The sequence below is a fragment of the Medicago sativa genome, chromosome 3 (assembly GCF_051527215.1).
Source record: "Medicago sativa cultivar Bolivia chromosome 3, Bolivia_mono, whole genome shotgun sequence".
NCBI lineage: Eukaryota > Viridiplantae > Streptophyta > Magnoliopsida > Fabales > Fabaceae > Medicago > Medicago sativa.
The window spans coordinates 63,835,761-63,861,264 of record NC_140751.1 but is presented as its reverse complement, the minus strand read 5'-3'; the positions used below and the strand labels follow the sequence as shown (position 1 = coordinate 63,861,264).

Here is a 25,504-nt window from a genome sequence, read left to right as displayed (position 1 = left end):
GTCCTCAATTGTCAACCCAACATTACCTTATCACTAATATTCAGTTGCACTTCAATAACCAAAATGAACCTTGTTAAGAAAAAAAGTTCTTAAGAGAAATAACCTCTTTTTAAGGATAAGAGAGAGAGAGAGAAAGAACCATATTTACACAAATTCACGGGAGTGTATGATTCAAGAAAAGGTTTCCCCAGAGTGTACACAAATTGAATTTAACGGGTTAGTTTTCTCTAAAGCATATTCAAAATGTTATATTAGTGTCTCCCTGCTTATTTTTTTTTTCTTTTCAGGCTTCTGCTTGCAATTGGAGATAGAAAGATCCATAAAGTAGTTGCATTTCATATCGATCACTTTTCAACTTTTATGTTCTTGTATAACATATGCTGGCCGCTGCTGATTTGAGAAGGGAGAAGATTCTTTGTTGTGTACCAGAAGCGAGGTAATCAAGCAATCATATTTCATGTTGAAGTAAATAAGTAATACTTGATACTCGATAACTTACACAAGTAATCTATCTATCTATATATAATAGGAATCTATGTGATGAAAATTGAGTAAATCACTAAATTGGTCATGACCCTATTAATAACTTAAAATGATTTTTGTCTTTGTCAAACATTTTTTAGATTGATCGCTAACTCTAATAATTGTTTCGTATCTTGAGTGGTAATGACTCAATTTCTTTTGGATATTATTTAGTGGTTAATGACAGAATGTTTTTATGGATCTTATTTGGTACATCAATGACTTAAAATACAAAACAACTAATAGAGTCAGGGATCAATGTGAGGAACATTTGACAAAGACAAAGACCATTTTGTGTTATTAATAGAGTCATGGACCAATTTAAGAATTTGGTACAAAGACAGTGACCAATTTGATAATTTACTCGATGAAAATTGAAAATAAAGAGAAGGGCTTAAGACACAACCTACAAACTTTCTAGTTAATCGTTCAAAAAAAAAAAACTTTCTAGTTAAAATGAGTATCGTTTTAGTTAAAAAAATTGTTTTAAAATAAATGTCAATGGCAGTTTTCAATGTAGAAATATTATTTTACTTTCAATTGTACCCTCTAATTTATTGAATGTACATTATTTTCAAACATTACATCAATAGTAAATAAAGTTAGTTTAATAAAATTGTCATGTTTTTTAACATCATTGTTACATTTCTTAATGTATGTCTAAAAACCTTAAACCATACACCCTCCGGTCACTATTATAGGCAAAATTTTGCATTTTAGATTTATTCATTAAATGATGTATGTGGTCTATAATAAAGACCATATACATCATTAATTGAATGAATCTAATATATAAACCGAGGGGTGTACTACTTATTTTTTTGAACAGAGGTGTACTACTTATTTTAAAACTGAGTAACGTGTTATTAGGAAATTGTACCGTCTTTATCAGCAAGTCACAGAGTATATTGTCAGGGGAATGATTGCTTGATTACCTAACTTATCTTGAAATATGAAAAGTCAAATTTAATACACATACAAACAAAGGACAATTTGATAATATTAACACACAAAACAGACACATTAATTACACTGACAATTTTTCTTAAGAAATGTAAAAAATGCAAAAGAGGCATACAACAGGGACGAAAGGAGTATAAAAATTGTACTCTAACAAATTTTCACAATTGTCCTTTTTGAAAATCATCATCTTCTCAATTTTATATGCCTGATGGTAATTTTACAAATATAAAACTAATTTCCTTTTTTAATTTTGTGTGGCTTTATATCATAATTACGAATAACTATGAAGTGTAACTTGTTCTATTTTATAACATATCTACTAACAATATATAAAAATCGTATTCCATTAAATTTTCAAAATTGGCCTTTTTAAACTCATGAGTTCTTGATTTTATGTGCCTAATGATCATTTTGTAAATTATAAAACAAATTTGTTTCCTCTTTATTCTCGTTATTATCAAATTTGCCATAAGTATAGGAAAAAAACTCTTTTATGCCATAAGTATAGCAAAGTAGTCCCTTCAAAAAAAAAAAAAAATTTAGCAAAATAGTTTATTCACATCTTTTTTTTTAATCTCTTAATCTCACTAATTTGCATATAAAACAATCAATATAAACACTAGTGTTGATATTTTTTTGACAAATTAATGTTGATATTTTTAAAATCATCATTAGTTTTCAAAATTTATGCATATCAACTTTCTCATATCAGTATCTATATAAAATTTGATTTTTGATATATAAGCACATAAAATCTGCAATGAGTTTGGTACAAACATTCAAAGATATTTTGTATATACAATAAAAAAATATTTAATAGAAGCATTATAATATTTTGAATATGGTCACAAGATTTCAAAATTTTATCTTATCATCTATCACATATCAGTACATAAATACTTTCTTCTGCATATATAAACATATAAAATTATCAGAGTGCGATGCAAATATTTAACGGTGTTTTAAATATAAAATAAATATTTATTTAATATATAGATAGATATATAAAAATACAAACATTGTCATACCAACACTAGTTCCCTCAAAAAAAAAAAAAAAATAATACCAAAGTTGGGGGTATTATTTAATAAATATAATAGATAGATAGATAAAAATACAAACATTGTCATGTCTGGTTCAACGATTATTTCTAATATTTTAAGTAAATTTTAATAAAGTATTAATTTTTTTGTTGTTTATATTTTTAATCATTATAATATTTATATTTACAAAAAGATAGTAAAGGTCCAATTTTTAACCATTTTTAAAATTTTAAAAGATTCATGTTAGACCCACTCTAAACATGAAACCAAATAAGAAAATAGATATGGTGTAGACCTGAGGTTATATATGGTATGGGTGAAGGAAGATAACATAGATTAAATATGTTTTTAGTCTCTATAAAATCACAACTTTTTAATTTCAGTCCTGCAAAAAAATTATTCATTTTTAGTCTTTATTTACATTTTATAAGGACTCTTTTGAGAACTACATCCTCCCTTTAAATATATTACTCTTTTGAGAAAAACACAAGAATTAAAAAAATTGATTGTTGTATGTTGAAAATGGTTATTGTCTTATAAGTTTACATTTTAGGAGAGAGAATTGATTAATGTTTTCATAGAATATTTGTTACATATTGTAGAAAAATCTGTAACATAAATAAGAGTATACTGATTGATAAAAAAATTATTTGGAAGAAAATTCTTCAATTTTTTTTTTTTTTTTTTGAAAGACAGAGGTCTTATATTTAGGAATGGAAGTAGCAATGTCTATTTAAATATAAATTGTATCTCTAACTTTATTATGTCGAACTTGATTTAGATGAAGCAAATATAAATTGTCGGACATGAGAATGAAAACAAAGCAAATAAAGACAAAAACATGAAGGACCGTCTAATATGGATCTGGTTCAACCGATAAATTTTACTCCCTGTCCTGATAAATTTTAATAAAGTATTATTTTACTAAAAGGTAGTAATAGTCCACTTTTTAACAATTTTTAAAATTTTAAAAGTTAAAAGATTCATATCATATTAGACCTATTCTAAACATGAAACCAAATAAGAAAATAGATATGGTGCAAACCTTCCTTCAAAAAAAAAAAAAAAAAGATATGGTGCAAACCTAAGGATATATATGGTATGGGTGAAGGAAGATAACATGGGTTAAATATAATTTTAGTTTTTATAAAATCTCGAGTTTTTAATTTTTGCCCCTAAAAAAGTTTATTCATTTTTAATCCCTATTTGCATTTTATAAGGACACTTTTGAGAACTAAAAATGTCCATTTTTTTTTTAAATTAAACACCGGAATTAAATACTACATCCCTTTTTAAATACACGACTTTTATGATAAAAACACCAAAATTAAGAAAATTGATTGTTGTATTGATTTTTTTTTTTTACAATTGTTATTGTTTTACAAATTTATCTGTTAGGAGAGAGAATTGCGCGCTTAATGTTTTCATAGAATATTTATTACATATTGTAGAAAAATATGTAACATAAATATGAGTATATTGGCAATGATATTACTAATACATTTTAAAATTTGAAAGATAAAAAAGTCTTATAATTAAGAATGGATATAGTAATGTCTATTTAAATATATGTTTGGTATTTCTAACTTTATTATTTTGAACTTGATTTAGATGGATGGTTGCCTCACTGATATTAGGAAGACTCTTGGGGATAAATTGTTAGACAAGGCAATAGAAAACGCACGCTATTTATTTTGCTTCACGTGCATTGTCAAGGAATTCGATGAAGAAAAGGGTAACTTGGAAGCAGAAAGAGGAACTATAGCACAGCTTTTTGACAAGGCAACTCAAAAAGATAAAGATGTTAAGTTTAATGCTCAACGTTGGAAAGAACAGGTTGATAAACACTTTCAAATTCAAGAGGACACAAAGAAAGAACCGAGCTGTTTTCTTGGTTTTTGCCCTGATTGTATTTGGAGATATAAAAGGGGAAAGGAGTTGGCAACCAAGATAAAGGAGATGAAAAATTTAAGGCAAGAAAAATTTGAAAACGTTGAACTCACTCGTTGTCTTCCCGGTGTTGAGCGATATTCTTCTCAGTATTACATTCCATTTAAAAGCAGAGAGTTGAAATACAAAGAGCTTTTGGATGCACTAAAAGATGACAACCACTATATGGTTGGATTGCATGGGATGGGGGGTACTGGTAAAACTACATTGGCAAGAGAAGTGGGTAAACAACTGAAGACATTGGAGCATTTCAAATATGTTATCGATACGACAGTGTCATTTAATCTTGAGATAAAAAAGATTCAAAATGATATTGCCGGATCCTTAGGATTGGAATGGGGAGACATAAATGAATCAGATCGACCAAATGAATCAGATCGACCTAAAAGGTTGTGGAGCAGATTAACCAATGGTGATAAAATTCTTGTGATATTGGATGATGTCTGGCAAAATCTCAATTTTGATGACATAGGGCTTCCAAATAGTGATAATCATAAAGGATGCAAAGTTCTTGTAACCACACGCGAATTGGGGGTATGTGAACAAATGGGATGTGGAAAGACAATTCAACTAGAGCTCTTAACTGAAGAAGAAGCATTGATCATGTTCAAAATGTATGCCGATCTAAGCAATGTTTCCTCCAAAAGTATTCTTGGTAAGGTACGTGAAATCACAACTTTATGCAAAAGATTACCAGTTGCAATTGCTATTATTGCCACAAGTTTGAAGGGAAAAAAAAGTCGTGAAGAGTGGGATGTTGCCTTGATTTGCTTACAAAAGCCTGTGTCCATGGGCAATGTTGAAGAAGATTTGGTTGACGTGTTTAAATGTTTAAAGTTTAGCTATGATAATCTGAAGGATGAAAAAGCAAAGAGATTGTTCCTCTTATGTTCTGCATTCCCTGAAGATGAAGTGATTTCTGTTGAACTTCTAACTAGGCTTGGTATAGGAGTCAACCTTTTTGGGGAAAGTTATGACAAATACAATGATGCTCGAAGTCAAGCAATTGTAGCAAAAAATAAACTCCTACATTCATGTTTACTGTTGGAGACAGAGGATGGAGATGTGAAGATGCATGACTTGGTTCGGGAAGTAGCCCAATGGATAGCGAGGGAAGACATTCTAGCAGTAAATTTATTTGAAAAAAATCAAAAGTCATTAGTTGAAAGGAGTAAAAATATCAAATGTTTGTTCTTCCAAGGAAAACTAATGGATTTATTTTCCTCTAGGTTTGATGGCTCTAAGCTTGAGATTCTAATTGCAATAACGTCCATGGGTGATTCAGAGGATGTCCCCACTTCATTCTTTGAAAACATGGTAGGGCTTCGAGTTTTGAATTTATCAAATTCATTTTCTTCCAGACATTCTCTGTCATTACCAAAATCAATTCAGTTATTGATCAATATACGTTCACTTTTAATTGAAAAAGTCAATTTAGGTGACATCTCTGTTTTGGGAACCCTCCAAAGTCTTGAAACTCTTGAATTGGAATGGTGTGTAATTGATGAATTTCCCCCTGAAATTGCAATGTTGAAGAAACTTAGACTGTTGAAGTTGAAACATTGTAATATTAGAAGCAATAATCCATTTGAAGTTATCCAGAGATGCCCATCACTTGAAGAATTGTACTTCTGGGAGAGTTTCAATTATTTTTGTCGGGAAATAACCTTACCTACATTGGAAAGGTATCTTCTCATTGATAGGTTTAGTAATTGGAATGGTTCACAATCAAAAGGTGTGGCTTTAGAAGGAGATTGTTTATCAGAAGCAACATATAAGTATGTGATGAAAACATCATATTATCTTCATCTGATAAGAATTCAGGGATGGATAAATCTCATGCCCAAGATGGTTCCTATAGATCAAGGTATGAATGATCTAATTGAGCTTCGTTTGAGAGAAATTTCACAACTACAGTGCCTTGTAGACACTAAACATATTAATTCTCAGGTACCAATTGTTTTCTCCAAGTTGGTTGTACTAAAGCTTGAGAGAATGAGAAATTTGGAAGAATTGTGCAATGGTCCCATCTCCTTTGACTCTATGAACAATTTAGAGAAGCTATCTATCAAGGAGTGTGGAAATTTGCGAAGCTTGTTTGAACTGTCAACGTCTCAATGCTTGCCGCTGTTGGAGGAATTAGAAATATTTGATTGTGGGAAATTGGAAAACATAATCACATTTGAAAGGAGAGCAATGGATGACACAATTGAAGAATCAGCCAATGGTTACAATGATAACAAGAGTTGCTACTCATTGTTTCCAAATCTGAAAGTTCTTCATATTGAGGAATGTCACCAATTACAATTTATACTTCCAATTTTCTCTGCTCGAGACCTTCTGTTGTTAGAAGATATCACAATACGTTGTTGTGACAAGCTGAAATACATATTTGGCCAACACCAAGATGCCAAACTCCCTTCACTAAAACAATTTGTGATAGTTGATTTGCCAAATTTCATCGACATATTTCCACCCAATGCTTCATCCGTTTCCAAGCATGATTCTAAGCCGCAAACACAACAGGGCCCTATCAAAGGCAATATATTTTCTCTGTGTTGTTATAGATACAAACTGAAGAGTACGAAAACACCATTGGATTCTGAGGATCAACCGCAAGACTGCTCAATCTCAACGGTAACCCTTTCAATCTTTTTTTCAATTTATCTTTTGATAGATAACTTGTATAGCATGATAGATTACTTACTATTAATACAGTAGCAAATCATGCACAAATTTCCACCAAATAAACATAAATTGTAATATGACAAATTCTTATTTACCCATCAATAAACGATTGGTAGAGTTACTCAAGTTTACACCAATCAAAATCAATATATATAGCATAATCAGGGGTAGACACAAATGAATGATTTTGATTAGTGTCAACTCAACATGCTCAATCCACTTTTGTTGATAGATAAGTAGTTGTGATCTTGTAATATTGTATATTTTTCTGTGTATCAAGAACTATTTTATCAACTATCCCCTATTTTTGTATAAAACAGAGCATACAATTAATCATAGATAATTTAAGCCAATCATTAATTAGGAGGGACATAAGAAGGAAAATACTTAATTGGGCACAAGGGTTTGAACACTAGGTTTGAGCACACATACATAATTGAAAAAATATAGAGAGAAAATATAGAGAGAAAAAATAATTAAATAATATTTCTTTTTTAAATAATGAAATGAAATATATTTTTGTGTGTGGGTGCCTAAGTGATGTGTTTAAAAGCTTGTGCCCAAACAAGTCTTTCTCAAGAAGGAAAAGTCATTTATGTTCGCATTTAATTTCTTTAACTTTTGTGCACACTAGAGGAATGTTTGGATTAATTTTGAGTTACTTTTCATTTTGGGATTATATAATTAAGAGGAATGTTTGGATTATTGGATTAATTTTGAGTTACTTTTCATTGGGATTATAATAATTACATTGCAGGAATCTATTGCTCTAAGAATGTCGGAAAATTTGACAATTGTGAAATGTAATGAATTGAAACAAATAATAATAGACAATACTGGTGGCAATAATTTTGGCAATGTCTTCCCAAAATCGAAAACGCTCAAAATTCAAAATTGTGTTCAATTGGAATACATATTTGGACACAATAAATGCCCGCAGTTAGCTAGTGGTGATTTCATCAAGGTATCCCTCTTTCCACATATCTTTGTTGTTTGTGACATTAATTACAATTTCAATCTTAGTCGGAGAATGCCGTTTCCCCTGAAAATTACATAGCAATTGTTTTTTTATATAACATTATGCATTTTCTTATACTATTATATAGTAAGTATTATGTAGCCTATAAAGTATTTATAAACTAGACACAGACTCGCGCGTTGCGCGGTCACAAATTTATTTTAAGTTGTTTTATGGTATGTTGTTTTATTTTACGTTGTTTTATGGTAAGTTGTTCGATAGCCACCCGTCGCCTTCTCTAGAAGGTTATCCAATTTTTTGCTAAAAAACGCGACAGATGGCTATCCTGCATTAGCACTGACATCTTAATAATTTAGAATGCTATCAATTCGATTGATACACATGATGGGAACATGGAAAAACCAGAATATCTGAAAATAAAAATAAAATGGAAGGCAAAAAAGAATGGGATAAATAAGAAAGAAAATGAATAGGGAAAAGATTCAACAAACGCTAAGTTTTTTTTTTTTGTCAAAAAAGGTCAAATACCACTCTCGGTCCTTTTAGTTTGACAGAATTCCCAAGTTAGTCCTTTAAGTTTCAAAAGTTTCAATTAAGTCCTTTTAGTTTGACACAATTCACAAGTTAGTCCTTTAAGTTTCAAAAGTTTCAAATATGTCCTTTTAGTTGATAAACTATTTCACCGTGACCGTTTCAAAAGTTTCAGATAGGTCCTTTTAGTTTGAAAATTAAAGGACTAACTTGAGAATTTAGCATTCAAGCAACTAACTTTATCAAGTTTGATATTCGGTTGACTGTTCTGGAATGGAGGGCCGGTCCATAGTGAGCATTCTTCCGGCCGTCGAACTAAAACAGAAGCACAAAATCAAATTAAAAATAAAAATGACATAGATAGGAATGAAATTTGAATTTAGTTGATACCTAATATCTCAAGAGATGGTGAGTGGTTATCTGATTTGTAATGAAAGAAAAGTGTATGGAGTCAGTTAAAATTCAAAAAGAAACAAATGGATGAAATGTTTTGAGTGGTGACATGTAAGATTTTTGATGATGTGACAATAAAATTTATAAGATGTCAATTTTTTTTTTGAGCAAGATAAGATGTCAACATATCAAATTGGCGGCTGAATTAATAAATATAATAGATTACAACTGAATGTGTTGTGGTTTTTTTTTTTTTTTGAGAGGAAAAAATTTATAGCATTTCATTACTTAAAATGTGTTCAATACAATTTGGTATCTCTACCAGAACCTGGAAACTAGCTTCTAATGTGGCCGCCTTAGCTAAAGCATGAGCTACCTCATTTGCTTGCCTCCGCACAAACTCGACACGTGAGTTTTCATAAAAATTCCTAAAAAGAGATTTACAATTATCAATAATATTCCCAAAAACTGAATGTGTTGTGGTTAATTGCCAATATTTTTTTTCAGAAATGATATATTGACATCTGAAGTTGTCATACAACCATATTTGTATACGGTCCATCCGCCTTTTTCAATTTTTTTTTTATAATTATTTATGTGCCTCAATTTGCGTGTCAGTCTTAACTTGGAGAGATTTAAGCTACGGTGTGCATACCAACAACCTTTTTAAGATGTCAAAATATCACAACTTTTTTTTAGGGCTTAATTGCCCATATAAATGATGGCCCAAGAATAATTACCGTATACATGCATTTCATAAAATGAAAGGGTATTATGCCTTAATCTCCAGGAATTTAAGAATATATTATAAAATGTGATCTTATTTAACTTTAGAAATGTTATTACCATACTGCTAATATATTTTGTGCACGGGCAAATAGGAATTGAGTGGCAATGAAGAAAACGGACAGCAAATGAACTTAAGTTTGGAACACATTGAGTTGGTTGATCTGCCCATGATGAGGTGTCTTTTTGTGGGTCTCAAATATTTATTTGTCCTCAATAACCTTACAGAGATGAAAATCGTTCGATGTGAAAAATTGGAAATTGTTTTCTCCACATCTGTTTTAAGATGCCTACCACAATTGGTTACTCTAGAAGTAGAAGAATGCAAAGAGTTAAAGCATATCATTGAAGATGATTTGGAGGATAAAATTTCTCAGTCTTCAAACACATTCTTCCCAAAGCTAGAAACACTGACTGTAATAAAATGTGACAAGTTGAAATATATCTTTCCAGTCTCAATTTGTAAAGAGTTTCCTAAGCTAAAGGTTATGGTGATAAGAGAAGCAAATGAGCTAGAGGAAATATTCAAAAGTGATAAAAAAGATGAGATTGAAGAAATATCCAAAAGTGAAGTTCAGATTCCAAATCTAAAAGTTGTAGGATTTGCCAACCTACCAAGCCTCTGCCATGCCCAGGAAGTTCATTTTCAGGCAGTAAAATATCGTTTTGTACATAGTTGTCAAAAACTCTCTCTAACTTCATGCAATATTGAAGGTGACGTTTATAGTTGGGATTTCTTTGAAGGTACACACTTGACCAAATATTTTTCATAACCATTACATGTTCGTTGTGAATATTACATATCATCCCAAGAATATAACGTGGAAACTCCAAAACTGGAGAAAAAACCACGACCGTTGTGCTACTGACTGGTGCATCTAAAAACAAAGAAACTAGGTTCAATATATAGCCTTGGTCTTCCCCTTGCTTCACTAAACTAAGCGATGTGGGACATAATCACCAATAACTAATATTTTCTAACCTCCTTCTTTATTTAAGAAACTTGACAATGAAACCCAACAATCTCCACCTTGATTGTAAGAGTTTCATGTCCCACTTCCATTGTCTATACCGACAATCATACTCCACCATAAAGAGTATACTTCACTTGAAACTGAACCATTCCAAGAATTTCTTCACATCGAAACCTTGCTGAAAGATTATGGTGCAACTCCTATGTTGGCTTCCAGGAAGTTCTTCATCAATCGACATATCTCACCACACACCCTGCATCAATGCCAACCAATGCCCGTGTGTTGTTCTGAATCCGCTGGCAATTACTTGTCTTTTTTCATGGTATAGCGGAAATACCATAAGGACATGTACTTAATCTTCTAGATAAGATCATTATCATCTCCCAAAACAAGGGAGACATTGCTAACACTTGCCTCAGAGTCTTTTTCAGAAACTGCTCCACCTGGACAATTTCTCTTTAAATGCCCAGACATTCCACACTTCCAACACGAATAATTCTTTGCATGGATCTTCTTCCCGTTAGCCCCACTTCTAGTTAACATTGAGCTTGATAAAGTGCTTTCATCACTTTTCATCCTCCTTTCTTCAGAAATAATTTTAGTTGCAACTTCTTCAAAACTCAAACTTTCCTTCCCATACATCAAAACATGTTTGAGATGAACATAAGAAGGTGGAAGGGACAAAATGAGCCTTAACGCTTTATCTTCATCATCAATCTTAACTTCAATAGATTCTAACTCAGAAACAATATTTTCAAATTACTAAGATGATCAGAGATTTTCGTACCCTCATCCATGCGCAAATTGTGGAATTGCTCCTTCAACAACAACCGATTTGAGATGCCCTTTGCCTAATATAACCCTTCGAGATTTTCCCAAAGTTCCTTGGCTGATGACAAATTCTGTACATTCGCAAGAACATTCTTTGCCAAACACAGACGAATTGCACTTGCAGCTCTCAAATCTAGTTCCTCCCACTTATCTGCCTCCATCTTGGAAGTGTTTCCTTTCAGCGCCTTGTGTAAACCTGATTGTATCAGCACATCCTTGACTTGTACTTTCCACAAGCCAAAGTTGATTCTTCCATCAACCTTCTTTATGTCAAACTTCATTGCACTTGAATAAGACATAGCAGTTGCACAGTACCTGTAACGCCCCATTTTTCAGCACCAAATATTGTGCGTCTGTTTTTTCTTTTTAACGAAGAACAAAAGAATAAAGTTTAAACCTTTTTAATCACAAGTTATAAACTTTTAAGAACAAAATAAATTAAAGGTTCCTTTTCAAAATGAACGTCAGAGTTATATAGAGCTTTGTATGACAACTGAATAATTTATAAGATGCAAGTACATCCCTACATAGAGGGAGAGTTTCCTATCAAAAGTATTCACTAAAATGAAAAGAAACCTAAGTTGATCTTTAACTATGAAAAATATAAAGATAACATGAACAGAGCAAACACTATACAAGGATTAAAGATCTCATTTTAACCCATGTATGGAACAAGTAGAAAACAAGATTAATAAAAATTATTAAAACTCGATTCCTAATGCAATGCCTATATGCCGATGCATATGATTTCGGAAATTATCACCGCTCCGCAGAGGGTTGTGGCAACTCCTAAGGAGATGAGTATCTATTCATCTATCAGACTCGATGATCCACTAAGGGATAAGGTGGTTTTAAAATACACCCTGTGCCACCTCTCCGGTGTGCACCTTGTGACTCCTCTCTAGTGGTCACGTTACTATGAAATGCATGGACAATTTTTTTTTCAAAAGGTATATGGACTTCTAGTCACATGTTACAGCTCAAATATACCATAAGTAATTTATCGCATGCATAAATGATTTCCTATACATATACACATTCATTTATTCACCTTGGAAATTAAAATCATCAGACAAGTATGAAAATACAGAGCAGATATACATAACAAGGAATAGTGTATAGATATATCTAAAAAAAATGGATAGGAGCCCTTACCTCAAATAGTTGTTCATCCAAACAAATATGTCTTTTCCCTTTTATTTCTGTCCCAATTTCTGTCCCAATAGCATTTCTGTCCCTTTTAAATATATAGCCTTGGTCTTCCCCTTGCTTCACTGAACTAAGCGATGTGGGACATAATCACCAATAACTAATATTTTCTAACCTCCTCCTTTATTCAAGAAACTTGACAATCAAACTCAACAATAGAAGCTTAACAATTAACTAGAATGGCTCTTGAATAAGTATTTCTAATATGGTAAAATTTTAATTAGTAGACAAAAACAGATAAACAACTGTACATCTAGTCAACAGTAACATTTTTTATTATTATGCTTATGAGTTACTATCTAATGATGCTATTCTTTAATATTTTATATAGATTTAGATTATGATTTGCGTCGTCCATTTGAGGCTAGACGAAGTGAGCACGCCAATGCAAAAAAAAAGATAGCAGGAAAGATAGTAGCAATTACGCTGGCGGAAAGAGCAGCCCAACAATTTTTACCAGCAATGCTGGCGCAAAAAGCAGCCCAACATTTTTTACCAGCAAATTCTGAAGTAATTGGCAGACCATGTCAAATTCCTTTCCAAATACTTACTTATTCAATGGTCTAAGATCACTAATGCATGTCTTCTTAATTATTACAGGAGTTAATGAATGAACAATTAACAGATCAACAGTCTTTGAAGAACCAACAACATCCACTTGGAGAAACTGATACTACCAACAAACATTCTCAGGAATATAATGTAATATAGTACCATCTCATTGTGCATATAAAAGTGTGTGAATTCGATTATAAAGTGCTGTGATTTCGAAAGATGTTGAAAAAAAATGCTAGCTAGGCCATGCGCCTCGCGCAAGGCCTTGTGATCCTAGCGCAACATATATCGGTAGTACTGGCCACCTTTTGCCCCAGATCAGCGCAAGGCTACATCGGTGCAGGGGGTGCCCAGCACAAGCCACTAGGCATGGCAACAAAACCCATACGCGTGGTTACCCACCCGAACCAAATCCAATTTGACGGGTTTTCCTCGTTTTGACTGGGTTTGGGTATGGGTTTGGGTTTTCCCCGTTTCCAAAACACGGGTATGGGACGGGTAACATGTATATAGGTACCCATCCCGAACCCATACCCAAACCCGTCCCGAATGCAGAAAACTATTTTATGTTTATTTGCCATGTTATTTTGTTTGATAATTGTCGTGGTATAAAAACTATCATTGATATTTAAAGGAGCAACTAAATCAATCGGTCTAACAAATGTTAAAGTGAACATATTGTTGGATAAAACACTACAATATTTCTCTATGGGTTGCAAAGAAACTTCTACTTTTTATTAAAAAAAATTATTCAATGCGGGGACGGGGATGGGGCGGGGATACCCGAACCCATCGGGGACGGGGATGGGATTCAATTTCTCATCCCCATTGGGTATGGGTAGGGTAACGGGTAAAGTATATGAGAATCGGGTATGGGGATGGGGAGTGTAAAACCCGTCCCCACCCCGCCCCATTGCCATGCCTACAAGCCACATCCCCGAATGTGTGAAAAACACCCAAAACCTTTTTGATCCCCTTTCACATGCATGTTACCTTGGACAATAAGAAACAACTTTTCCAGCATTCGTACATGAGATTTTAAGGCATAAACACAACATAAAGCTAAAAAGGATATTAATGAAAATAAACTTTACTTAACCTACTACTTCAAAATATGCTGCAACTAATTTACATTTTCGTGCAATGCATTTAGCTGGAGGGCCCTACATCAGAAATAACAGCAGCAACTGTCTCCACCGTTACACAAGAAGTTGTTCCTAAACAAAAGGTATTTCCATTTTCTCCTATTTTGATTGCATTCTTTTTGACACTTAAATTGAATTATACTACAATCTAAAACATCATTTTACATTTAAGCAGGGTATCCAGATAAACGTTGAAGAAGGAAGTACCTCAGCTAATGCCAAGACAATAACATCGTCAACTCAGTTAGATGTAGCAGGTTCATCATCAGGCCAGTTAGTTACTTCTGAGTGTAAAACATCTTCACAGGTGAGTTTGTAACCAACTTTTCAAACAAGTAGTGTATGTCATATTTTATATTCATTATTTTCCATACGATTAATTGGATTCCTAAGAATCAAGTTTTAAACTAATTTTGGTATAATTTTTGTGTGTTTAGTCTACTGCTTTTAAATCTGGTATCTAAAGTTAAGGCAAATTGTTGCTCTGTAATTGTTGCACTGAAATTATTTGGTTTTCTATTTTTTATTCAATCTGTGATTAAATTAAGCTCTTTTGTTTTTGAGGTCTTTGGAAAAAATGAATGAACAAATGAAAAAAATAGAGGAGTTTGAGAAGGGAGGGTTTTGAAGGGTTAATTTTTTAGTTTTTTCATAATAAAACCTTTATAATTTGGGAGAATTCAAAAATTGTATTGGAGGAGGTTTTTGAAGATTTATATGAATTTTCAAATTAAATTTATAATATTGTAATATTTTTAAAGTTAAAATATACTAATCATAAACTTTAAATTATCACAAAAAACAAGAGGGTGTATAATCTGAATATGTTTTTCCTATGAGTTTTTGCCACAAGAGAGTGCATAGGGGTATTCGGATTTTATAATCTGAAAAAACAAGAATTTTTGGATTTTATAATATGAATATATTGAGTGTTTAAATTATGAAGTATTTATTTTTTGGATTTTTAATCCAAATACTTATTTATTCAATGGTCTAAAGCCTTAGTTAGTAATGGATGCAATTAATGGATCAATTACATGAGTTAATGAATGAACAATTAATGGATCAACAGTGCTTGATGAACCAACTACAACCACTTGTGGAAACTGATACTACCATCAAACTTTCTTACGAAGATAATGTAATATAGTACCATCTCATTGTGCATATAAAAGTAACGCAGTCGGAAGCGTAGGCTATCAAATGTTAAACATAGATTGAAAAAAATAAGTTTGCAAGCGAGAAACTTGTGAAAATAAAGTTTAAGAATCCACCAGAAATTGAGAAAACTCTCTAAAATATTATTGAATGAATAAAAGTTGTCTCTTATGCTACAACTGTTAAGCTTAAATAGGGAAATAACAAAACCCTAATGGACTTAAAATAACAAACTGAAAAGTCTCCTCCACGGCTTCACCTCTAAAGAACTCGACCCCGAGTTCTCATTCTGATAAAGAGCTTCACATTCATGTCGATTCCTTCAATGAACAATAAACCACCCTCCTGAAGAAGACGGTTTTCTTTGGCAAATATAACAGTTGCCTTTATGCCATTGAAGGAATGTAGTAGGTGCTCTTCTACCGCGAATATCCCACACATACACGATCCCATGCCTTCCAGCACCATAAATTAATCCAACATAAGAAACACATATAACCCAATAAGTGTGAGGCATATTGAATATTCCAACCTAGTTACATCCATTCAGACTCTTTCTTTTGTGATAGCCTCCAAATTTTCGTTCTTTTTAATTGCCTCCTCTATTTTGGTTGCCAAGCTATAGTTCTTTTTTCAAACGTAGTGCATTGAACGTGACACAATATTGTATTTTTTTTTTTTTTTTTGAAAAATTCTTGAATATGAGATTGACAAAGCACTGGTCTCAGCATTATGATAAATCTTTGAATCCTTGGTGTTTGCTTGGTATTAGCCTTTATAGATATTTCCATGAAATTTTGGATTGACTTCTTATAGAGCCCAGCGTCATTACATTGATCTATCGGCAATTCAGAATCTTTCTTTTCATCCAAAACACATGAAATTGAAGGAAGTAAATCTCTCACTATATCGGAATATAGTTTTTTGACACTTTCCTCATTTACGCCTACAACCTTTCCAACTACAAATGCGTCGTTTATTTCAATTGTCTCATTATTGATGTTGATAAATGTTTCATCGACTTTAACATTAAGATTTTAATATACTTTATTTGAGACACATATCTTTAACCGTCTTACGCGGGTTACCTTCCATTCTGGAAGCATGTGTCTCAAAAGGTCAGTCAAGGAGTAATCTTTGTTGTAAACAAAACGGGAAACGATATATCGAATCGGAGATTTTAAACTTGTAGTAATCATCCTTCAGTTTTCTGTAATATCTACGCTCATAGTATTCCAAATCAGATCCACGGGTATGTTCTGATTTTCTGTACATATCAGGTATGGTTGTTATTACGTATCAATAATAATGAGAAAATGTCCCACAACGGATACTGTGAATAAATATGCAAAGGCTTGGTCATATAAATAAAAGTCTTTTGTGTTAGTATTTCCGGCACCAATAGTTAGTGGGTTTTGTTATAGCTATCATTACTTCTACTATTCAGTATTTGTAAACTTGTAATTATCAATTACATTATACAATTCCTTTCTTTCTGTTTCTATATGGTATCAGAGTTAAACGGTCCTACCCCTTTTCCCTCTAATTCAGGACGTCGTTCCTAGCCCTTTTTCCCTCTAAATCAGGACGTCGTTCCTAACCCCAGCTGCCACCCTCGCCGCCTCAATCACCAACCCCTATGAACCATCCAAACTTCTCGCCTGCATCACCCTTGGCAGTGTAACCAAACTTCTTCCCACCAATTACCTTAATTGGCAACTCCAGGTTGAAGCTTTCCTTGGCGGCTATGATCTCCTCAATTACCCAGATGGATCGTTACCGATGTCGTCCAAAGCGATCACCACCACTGTCGAGACTCCAGTGACAACATAAAATCCTGCCTATCAAACATGGCGACGACAGGATCGCCTCATCTATGGCGCCCTCCTCACCACCCTCTCAAATGAGTTCGCCTCCCTGGTGTCCCAAACAAAGACCTCACATGGTCTTTGGACCCTTCTCAAGAACACCTATTCCAAGGCTTCTTGCAGCCATCTCAAGAAACTAAAGGAGCGCCTCCGGACAGCATCCAAAGGTACTCAATCCATCACCACCTATATGCACTCCCTGAAGCAAACAGGCGATCGCATTTCCTCACTTGGATCACCTGTCTCCATTGAAGACATGATTGATTATATCCTACGTGACCTCGACGACGGCTATCGCGCTGTCATTGACGGAGTGAATGCAAGGGATAACTCAATTACCTTTGATGACCTTCTTGAGAAGCTTCTCATCCAAAAACTCTCAATCGCCACTGTTCAGCAACAGACCCCTGCCTCACTCACCACCTTGAATGCTCAGGCGAGACCCAACTACAACAACAACAACAACAAACTGCGCCCTGCCCATCTTCCTGCACAATCAAATCAACGCCCTAGAAATCGCAAACCCTTCCTCGACAAATGTCAGTGATGTAATGTCAAAGGACATGTTATATCCCAGTGTCGCACCATCAGACAACAACATCCTTGTATCCCTTCACCTCCTCGTGACTCGCCCCAGGTCAACACTGCAACTGTTGGTCCCCCACAAACTGATTTTTTGGTTGATAGTGGAGCAACACATCACATAACAAATGACCTTGCAAATATGGAAATCCATCATCCCTACACGGGTCCTAACTCGCTATTCATGGGCAACGGTTCAGGTTTAAACATCTCTCACTCTGGAACACTTTTAATTAATGATTTATCCTTGTCTAATGTTCTGTGTGTTCCCTCCATGAAACAACAAATTATTTCTGTCTCCCAACTTACCAAACAAACTAACTCTGTTGTTCTTTTTCTGCCACATTCTTTTTATGTGAAGGACCTACAGATTGGCTAAACAACTCATTAAGGCTTATGTGTCGATGAACTTTATCGATGGCCTGCCCCTACACCATCTGTTCACACAATTCGCAATGACTCACCCACATCATGGCACCATAAGCTTTGGCACCCTTCATCCTCTTTTTTCAAATTTATTTCCCAGCATTTTTCTTTAGGCACAAATAAATTCCAGCAATCTGATAGTAATTCATGCCAAATTAGTAAAAGTCACAAACTTCCTTTCCATGAATCCACTCTTATATCGTCTTATCCATTAGAAATAAATTTTTCAGATGTATGGATTTCCCCCATTTTATCTATTGATGGTCTTCGCTACTATTGTATGTTTGTTGATCACTTCACTCGTTATATTTGGCTCTACCCAATGAAACGCAAATTTGATGTACAAGTCATATTTCCCAAAGTTAAATCCCTTGAAAATTTTCATAAACAACAAATAAAAATATTATACACAGATAATGGTTGCGAATACATTGGTCTTCGCCCTTTTCTAATACATTGGTCTTCACCATTTTCTAAGCAATCATGGTATAACTCATCACATCACTCCACCCCACACACCTGAACATAATGGAATTTCAGAACGCCGGAATCGTCACATTGCCTAGACTGGTCTTGCCCTTCTCCATCACTCAGGCGTACCCCTTACCTAATGGCCTCACGCCATGACTACTGCAGCCTACCTTATAAATCTCCTTCCCACTCCCATTCTTGGGTACCAATCACCCTATTTCAAGTTGCACAACATTAGCTCGGACTATCATAAATTAAAATATTTTGGATGTTTGTGTTTTCCTTGGATTAAGCCATATGCTAACCATAAACTTGCACAAAAGTCTGTTATGTGTGTTTTTGTAGGTTACTAGGTTGATCAACATGCATACTTATGTCTCGATCCCACAACGGACAAGACTTACACCTCCCGCCATGTAAAGTTTGTCGAATCGGAATATTCGTTTAGCTCCCTTGCTACTTAAACACGGGCACTTGCCCCAGATTCGACGCTCGAATCACTCAAATTGCTTCACCAAATCACATAAATAATTCAACATCCCTCATCACCAATGCCCAATGATCTCCCACACCACTCAACAACAGTTGCCCTCCTTACAAAAATCTAGTGAGCTCGCCCAACCCACTCAAACATCTTCGACCACTTCACCAAACTCCAATGAGGTCGCCCAAAACATTCAAATGTCTTCGCCCGCATCCCCAACATCCAATGAACTGCCCCACATCACTACATCTCCAACACCTCCACCACCGCCCCCACCCACTGCTCGCCCACACAAAAACCAGTCAATCTACGTTGGTGGGATCATCACCCGTTCTCAAAACAACATTGTTAAACCCATCAAAAAGATTAACCTTCATGTTTGCCGCTTATATCCCATCGAACCCAGCAATATCACTCAATCCCTTCGTGACCCTAATTGGCGCTTGGCTGTGCAAGATGAATTTGATGCCTTGCACAACAATAACACCTGGGATCTTATTAGCGGGTCCTCTGCTCAGAATTTGGTTGGGTGTAAATGGGTTTTTCGTATCAAACAAAATCTGGATGGCTCCATTGATCGTTACAAGGCACGAGTAGTCGCCAAATGATTTCATCAACGCCCTGGTTGTGACTACACAGAAACATTCAGTCCAGTTGTCAAACCAGTGACTATTCGAATTGCCCTTACACTTGCAGTTCGTCAAGGATGGTCCCTTCGTCAGCTTGATGTCAACAATGTGTTCCTCCAAGGTAAGCTCAAGGAGGAAGCATTCATGTTACAGACACCTGGATTTGTCAACAAAAACTTCCCTGATCATATTTTTTGACTCAAAAAGGCACTTTACGGGTTAAAGCAAGCACCTCATGCCTGGTATATGAAACTTCGGGTATTCGTATTATCCCTTTGTTTCGTCAACTCCACTGTTGATGCCTCTTCATTCATCCACCACAAACCAGGTGTTACACTGTACTAATTAGTATATGTTGATGATATCATTGTCACCGGGAGTTCTTTCTGTTTCTATATTACAAACCATAATAACCAGAATTTGTCCTCCTCCCCTGTTCGGATTGTTTCTGTTGTTGGTGGTGGTGGTGGTGTTGTTGATGTCGTCAACGTTAGCTATTAACGCCGCCATCTGATCTGACAGAGCTTTAATGGTCGTAGTTAAAGCCGCAATTTTCGTCACTGGTTGATCTCCCATGGCTGATCACGTTAGGAAAAGAACAGGAGAAACCTGCTCTGATACCAACTGACGTAGTCGTAAGCGTAGGCTAGCAAGCTCTAAAACTAGAATGAAAAGAAACAAGTTTGCAAGTGACAAATTTGTGAAAATAGGGTTCTAGAATCCATCAGAAATTGAGAAAACTCTTTCAAATATTATTGAATGAATAAAAGTTGTCTCTTAGGCTACAATTGTTCGCTTAAACAGGGAAATAACAAAACCCTACTGGGCAGAAAATAACAAGCTGAAGAAAAACAAAAAATTACTAAAATTAGGCTAAAATAATAAAATAATAAGGAAACCCTCTTACATCAAAAAGTGTTGTGAATTCAATTATAAAGTGATGTGAATTCGACCATGCATGTATCGCATACCTGCTAGATGACCCATACGCTTCAAGCAAGGCCCCGTGCGCCATATCATGTGCCTAGCGCAAGCCACATCAGTACAGGGGGCTCCTGGCGGAAGCCACAGCCCCGAAATGTGTGAAAAACACCAAGAAAATATTTAAAAATATAAACTTTGCTTAACCTACTACTTAAAAATATGCTGCAACTAATTTACTTTTTCATGCTTTGCATTTAGCTGGAGGGTTCTACATCAGAAATAACAGAAGCAACAACTTTGTCCACCATTACAGAAACAAAGAAAAAGCCACCTGCACCAGAAGTTGTTCCTAAACAAAAGGCATTTCCATTTTCCCTATTCTGATTGTATTCTTTTTGACACTTCAATTGAATTATAATACAATCTTAAACATCATTTTACATTTAAGCAGGGTATCGAGATAAATATTGAAGAAGGAAATACATCAGCTCATTTAGATGTAGGTTCATCACCAAGCAAGTTAATTACTTCCGAGTGTAAAACATCTTCACAGGTGAGTTGATAGTATGTAACCAACTTTTCAAACAAGTAGTGTTGTCATGTTTTTTATTCATTATTCTCCATTTAATTGGATTCCTAAGAATCAAGTTTTAAACTAGTTTTTGTTTAATTTTTGTGTTAGTCTACTTCTTTTCAATCTTGTATCTAAAGTTAATGCAAGTTGTTACTCTAAAATTATTTTGTTTTCTACTATTTATTAAATATATAGTCAAATTAAGCTCTTTTGTTTGTGAGTTGTAAGCTTAATTTCAGAGAAACAATTTGCCTTAAGGGACAAGGTTCAAATCCCCTCAGGGGCGTTTGAAAATGTTTCATGTGTCACTTTATTTAATAATAATAATAATCTCCTCCTTTCCAAATTTTATTCTTAAAAAAACAAGACTCTTCCTGACTTAAATATACATAGATATATATATCATTTGTTGATTTGAATTTGTGTAGGAAGATCATGATAGCCAAATAGCCATGGCTTCTTTTTCCATTTCCACTACAGAGACCAACGACCAAGGTGAAAATGCTTTGAATACATATTTTTTTCTATTCTTAAGTTACTTCAAAATTCATCACCCTTTTAATTTTTAACTCTAATCTTTTCCACATGCTGTTAAGGTTCTCTAAATCATGATTCTTTCAAGAAAGTAAGCTCAAATATTAAGGAACAGTTTCCTAAGAATGATGATATAACAGTTTTCAAACCTAAACCCTCTTCTAGCATCACATTTCCTGTTGGATATCAATTTCCTCCGGTGCCTTGTAAAGGTATTTCATTGTTTGGATTTTATTTTTAATGTAACTTTGTTGTATTCAAATAGGCGTAATTATTCTTTCCTATAATTTCAGGGGACACTTCTGAAAAAGTGGAAGATTTAAGTTCTTTGCTTGTCAAAAGTGAGCTTGAAGAACTGGTCTCCAAGAATCATTTGGATTGGGGGAATTTTTATTTGTTGAATGATTTCTTTGTTAAGCATCCTTCTGTCCGTTTAAAAGACACTTCACTTAGTAATAGATACAAGGGTTGTGCTTACAATTTACTAGCTGAACTATTGAAATTCCTCAAAACCCATAGTGTGTTGGAAGTATTGGGGCCATTCCACTCTGAATTTGAGGAGTTATTACAAGATGCACGAAGGTTTGGTTTTGATAAGGATTGGTTGGATGGCGTCGAAAGCCGCACTTTGTGTCCTGATATGCAAGTCTCTCGAGATGTATTAAAGAAACTATTGGATTCCAAGGAACATGTTACCAAAGAAGTTGAAGTGTTGCGCTTGAAGATAGGCATTTTGAGTGAACAAATGGAAGTTCTTAGTGCACAGGTAGAAGTTCTTAAGCATGAATTGATATCCTCTGAAGCTGTTTTGGAGAGTATTAATCAACAAGAGGTGGCTTTAAGTGCCCCTATTGGCTATTAGACTATATTTGTTTGCACTTTAAAGCTTTTCACCGTGGGAGATTATATCGACCTTGTATTTTAGATTCTTTAAATAGAAACAAATTGGGATGTGTTGAATTTATATTTTGTTGATGTTGATCACTCCAGGGTTCTCTTTTCCTTGTGATTTTGTGGATTGCTCTGCACTCTTTTTCCCTTGCTTAGGTTTTATCCCACTGGGTTTTCCTGAGATAAGGTTTTTAATGAGGCAGATGTTAAGTAATCTTGAGTATTTTGACTTGGGCTTTGGTCTAGTCCCCCCAGGTGTTTATGTATTTTTCATTTCGTTTTTGGATTATATTGTCTGAACTGTTTTCTAAAAGAATTGCAAATTGCAAGACCTAGGGTAATTTTTAGGTGTAATTAGAATTTTTTTAGGCTCTTTGGATCATATAATCTAAAATATTGAATAACTAGTTCGAATTATGTCATTAAATCCTTTATTATAAAAGCTACACTTGCGAAGCTGGCATGTTAGCCCTAATCCATCCTCATTTTCCCTCTCTAATCCTTATTTATTAATTTTGTTAAGTCTGCAGCAATTTAACCTAATTTTTTCCCTCCACTAATCCCTTATTAGGTTTGCAACAACTCAATCCTAAAATTTTGGCTCTAAATTTGCATCATTAAATGCTAATCCTCAACCCTAAAATTTTGCCTCCAAATTTGCATCATTAGTTTGTGATTATCCATGCTACCTCAACAAAAACCCTAATATTTTCCTCTTTTTTTTTCCTTACCTATCCATGATTTTTCTCAAACAACAACTTCTTGCGAGGCAAAATTTGGGGTAATAATAATAATAATAATAATAATAATAATAATAATAATAATAATAATAATAATAATAATAATAATAATAATAATAATAATAATAATAATAATAATAATAATAATAATAATAATAATAATAATAATAATAATAATAATAATAATAATAATAATAATAATAATAATAATAATAATAATAATAATAATAATAATAATAATAATAATAATAATAATAATAATAATAATAATAATAATAATAATAATAATAATAATAATAATAATAATAATAATAATAATAATAATAATAATAATAATAATAATAATAATAATAATAATAATAATAATAATAATAATAATAATAATAATAATAATGGTAGAGCTTACTAGGAGGCAAGTTAACGAGACTATACCAAGTTGTATTCATGGTTTTTTTTTTTTTTGTACAAGTTGGATTCATGATTTTATTCTTAATGAAATGATAAGTTTGCTTGCCTAGAAAAACAATTCAATTTCTCCAAGTAGCATAAATCTCTATTTTTTTTTACATAAACCATAAATCTCTATTCTGACTTCATATTCAATATTTTTTTTACATTCATGAACAAATCTTATATCATTCAGATAGAATCTATAGAAGAAATTGAATATTATTACATTTGTTATTTTTGCTGTTCTTTTTAGTCCTCACAGGCATAAAGATAGGCTATGGTAAAGAAAGGTTATTTTGATTGGAACAAATTTAAAGAAACAAAAGTAATATTTATACCAAGAGATACCAATTATTTCATCTCTTATACTTTACTTTTATATATTACAGTCTAGTACGTAGTTAATGTTAATCAACTCAGTCAACCACTCCCTACATTTCAGCTGTAGATCTCATAACCTTTCATGTATATTAACGATTGGTTCCATTTTGATGTTTTTGAATTATCTTTTCATTTTAATGCAATTTATGAGGAAGATAAATATAAATACTTTTACAAATGTTTTTTAAATCCGAATGTCTTCCCTACCTCAGATTATGACACCATGTTGTCCAGATACATAAATCGACGAAATTAGTTTTTAAGAATTGTGGGGGGTGAGAACAGAAGGTTACAAATTCAAATACTCCATGGGCTTATCCAACTTAAGATCTATCCATCAACAAGAACCATGTTACTATATATCATCACCAAAACCTCAAACCCTAACTTCTCTGAACTCATTTCCATATCTTCGCCGCACGGTGGTTAGAGTCGTAGGTTTAGGTTTCCGGCGAGATGAGTAGGGTTATCAGGGCACAACGTAAAGGAGCAGGCTCTGTTGTATCTAGTAAAGGTATTTTATTGTTTGGTTTTTATTTTTAATTAAGTTTGTTGTATTCAAATAGGCTTAATTCTTCTTTCCTATAATTTCAGAGGACCCTTCTCAAAAAGTAGAAGATTTAAGTTCTACTTTGCTTGTGAAGAGTGAGCTTGAGCAACTGGTCTCCAAGAATCATTTGGATTCTGGAAATTTGTCTTTGTTGACAGATTTCTTTGTTAATCATCCTTCTGTCTATTTAAAAGACACTTCACTTAGTAATACATACAAGGGTTGTGCCTACAACGTACTAGCTAAACTATTGAAATTCCTCAAAACCCATAG

At 33.6% G+C, this 25,504-nt stretch overlaps 1 protein-coding gene across 3 annotated transcripts; it reads left to right on the top strand.

Moving 5' to 3' along the window:
• On the top strand, window positions 1–23,399 carry LOC146939087 (uncharacterized). Of its 3 annotated transcripts, none has more exons than XM_085752890.1 (14): window positions 1–216; window positions 288–436; window positions 4,140–7,115; window positions 7,924–8,130; window positions 9,951–10,599; window positions 13,201–13,379; window positions 13,470–13,571; window positions 14,578–14,652; window positions 14,754–14,876; window positions 21,370–21,471; window positions 21,563–21,664; window positions 22,114–22,180; window positions 22,282–22,431; window positions 22,513–23,399. In XM_085752890.1, the coding sequence occupies exons 3-14, from the start codon at window positions 4,140–4,142 to the stop codon at window positions 23,079–23,081; spliced, it is 5,301 nt and encodes a 1,766-aa protein (XP_085609016.1). In that variant the 5' UTR covers window positions 1–216; window positions 288–436; the 3' UTR covers window positions 23,082–23,399. The 3 variants fall into 3 exon arrangements, with proteins under 3 accessions (XP_085609016.1, XP_085609015.1, XP_085609014.1); XM_085752889.1 differs by having other exon boundaries at window positions 14,745–14,876; XM_085752888.1 differs by having other exon boundaries at window positions 14,742–14,876.
• Window positions 23,400–25,504: the final 2,105 nt, after the last annotated feature.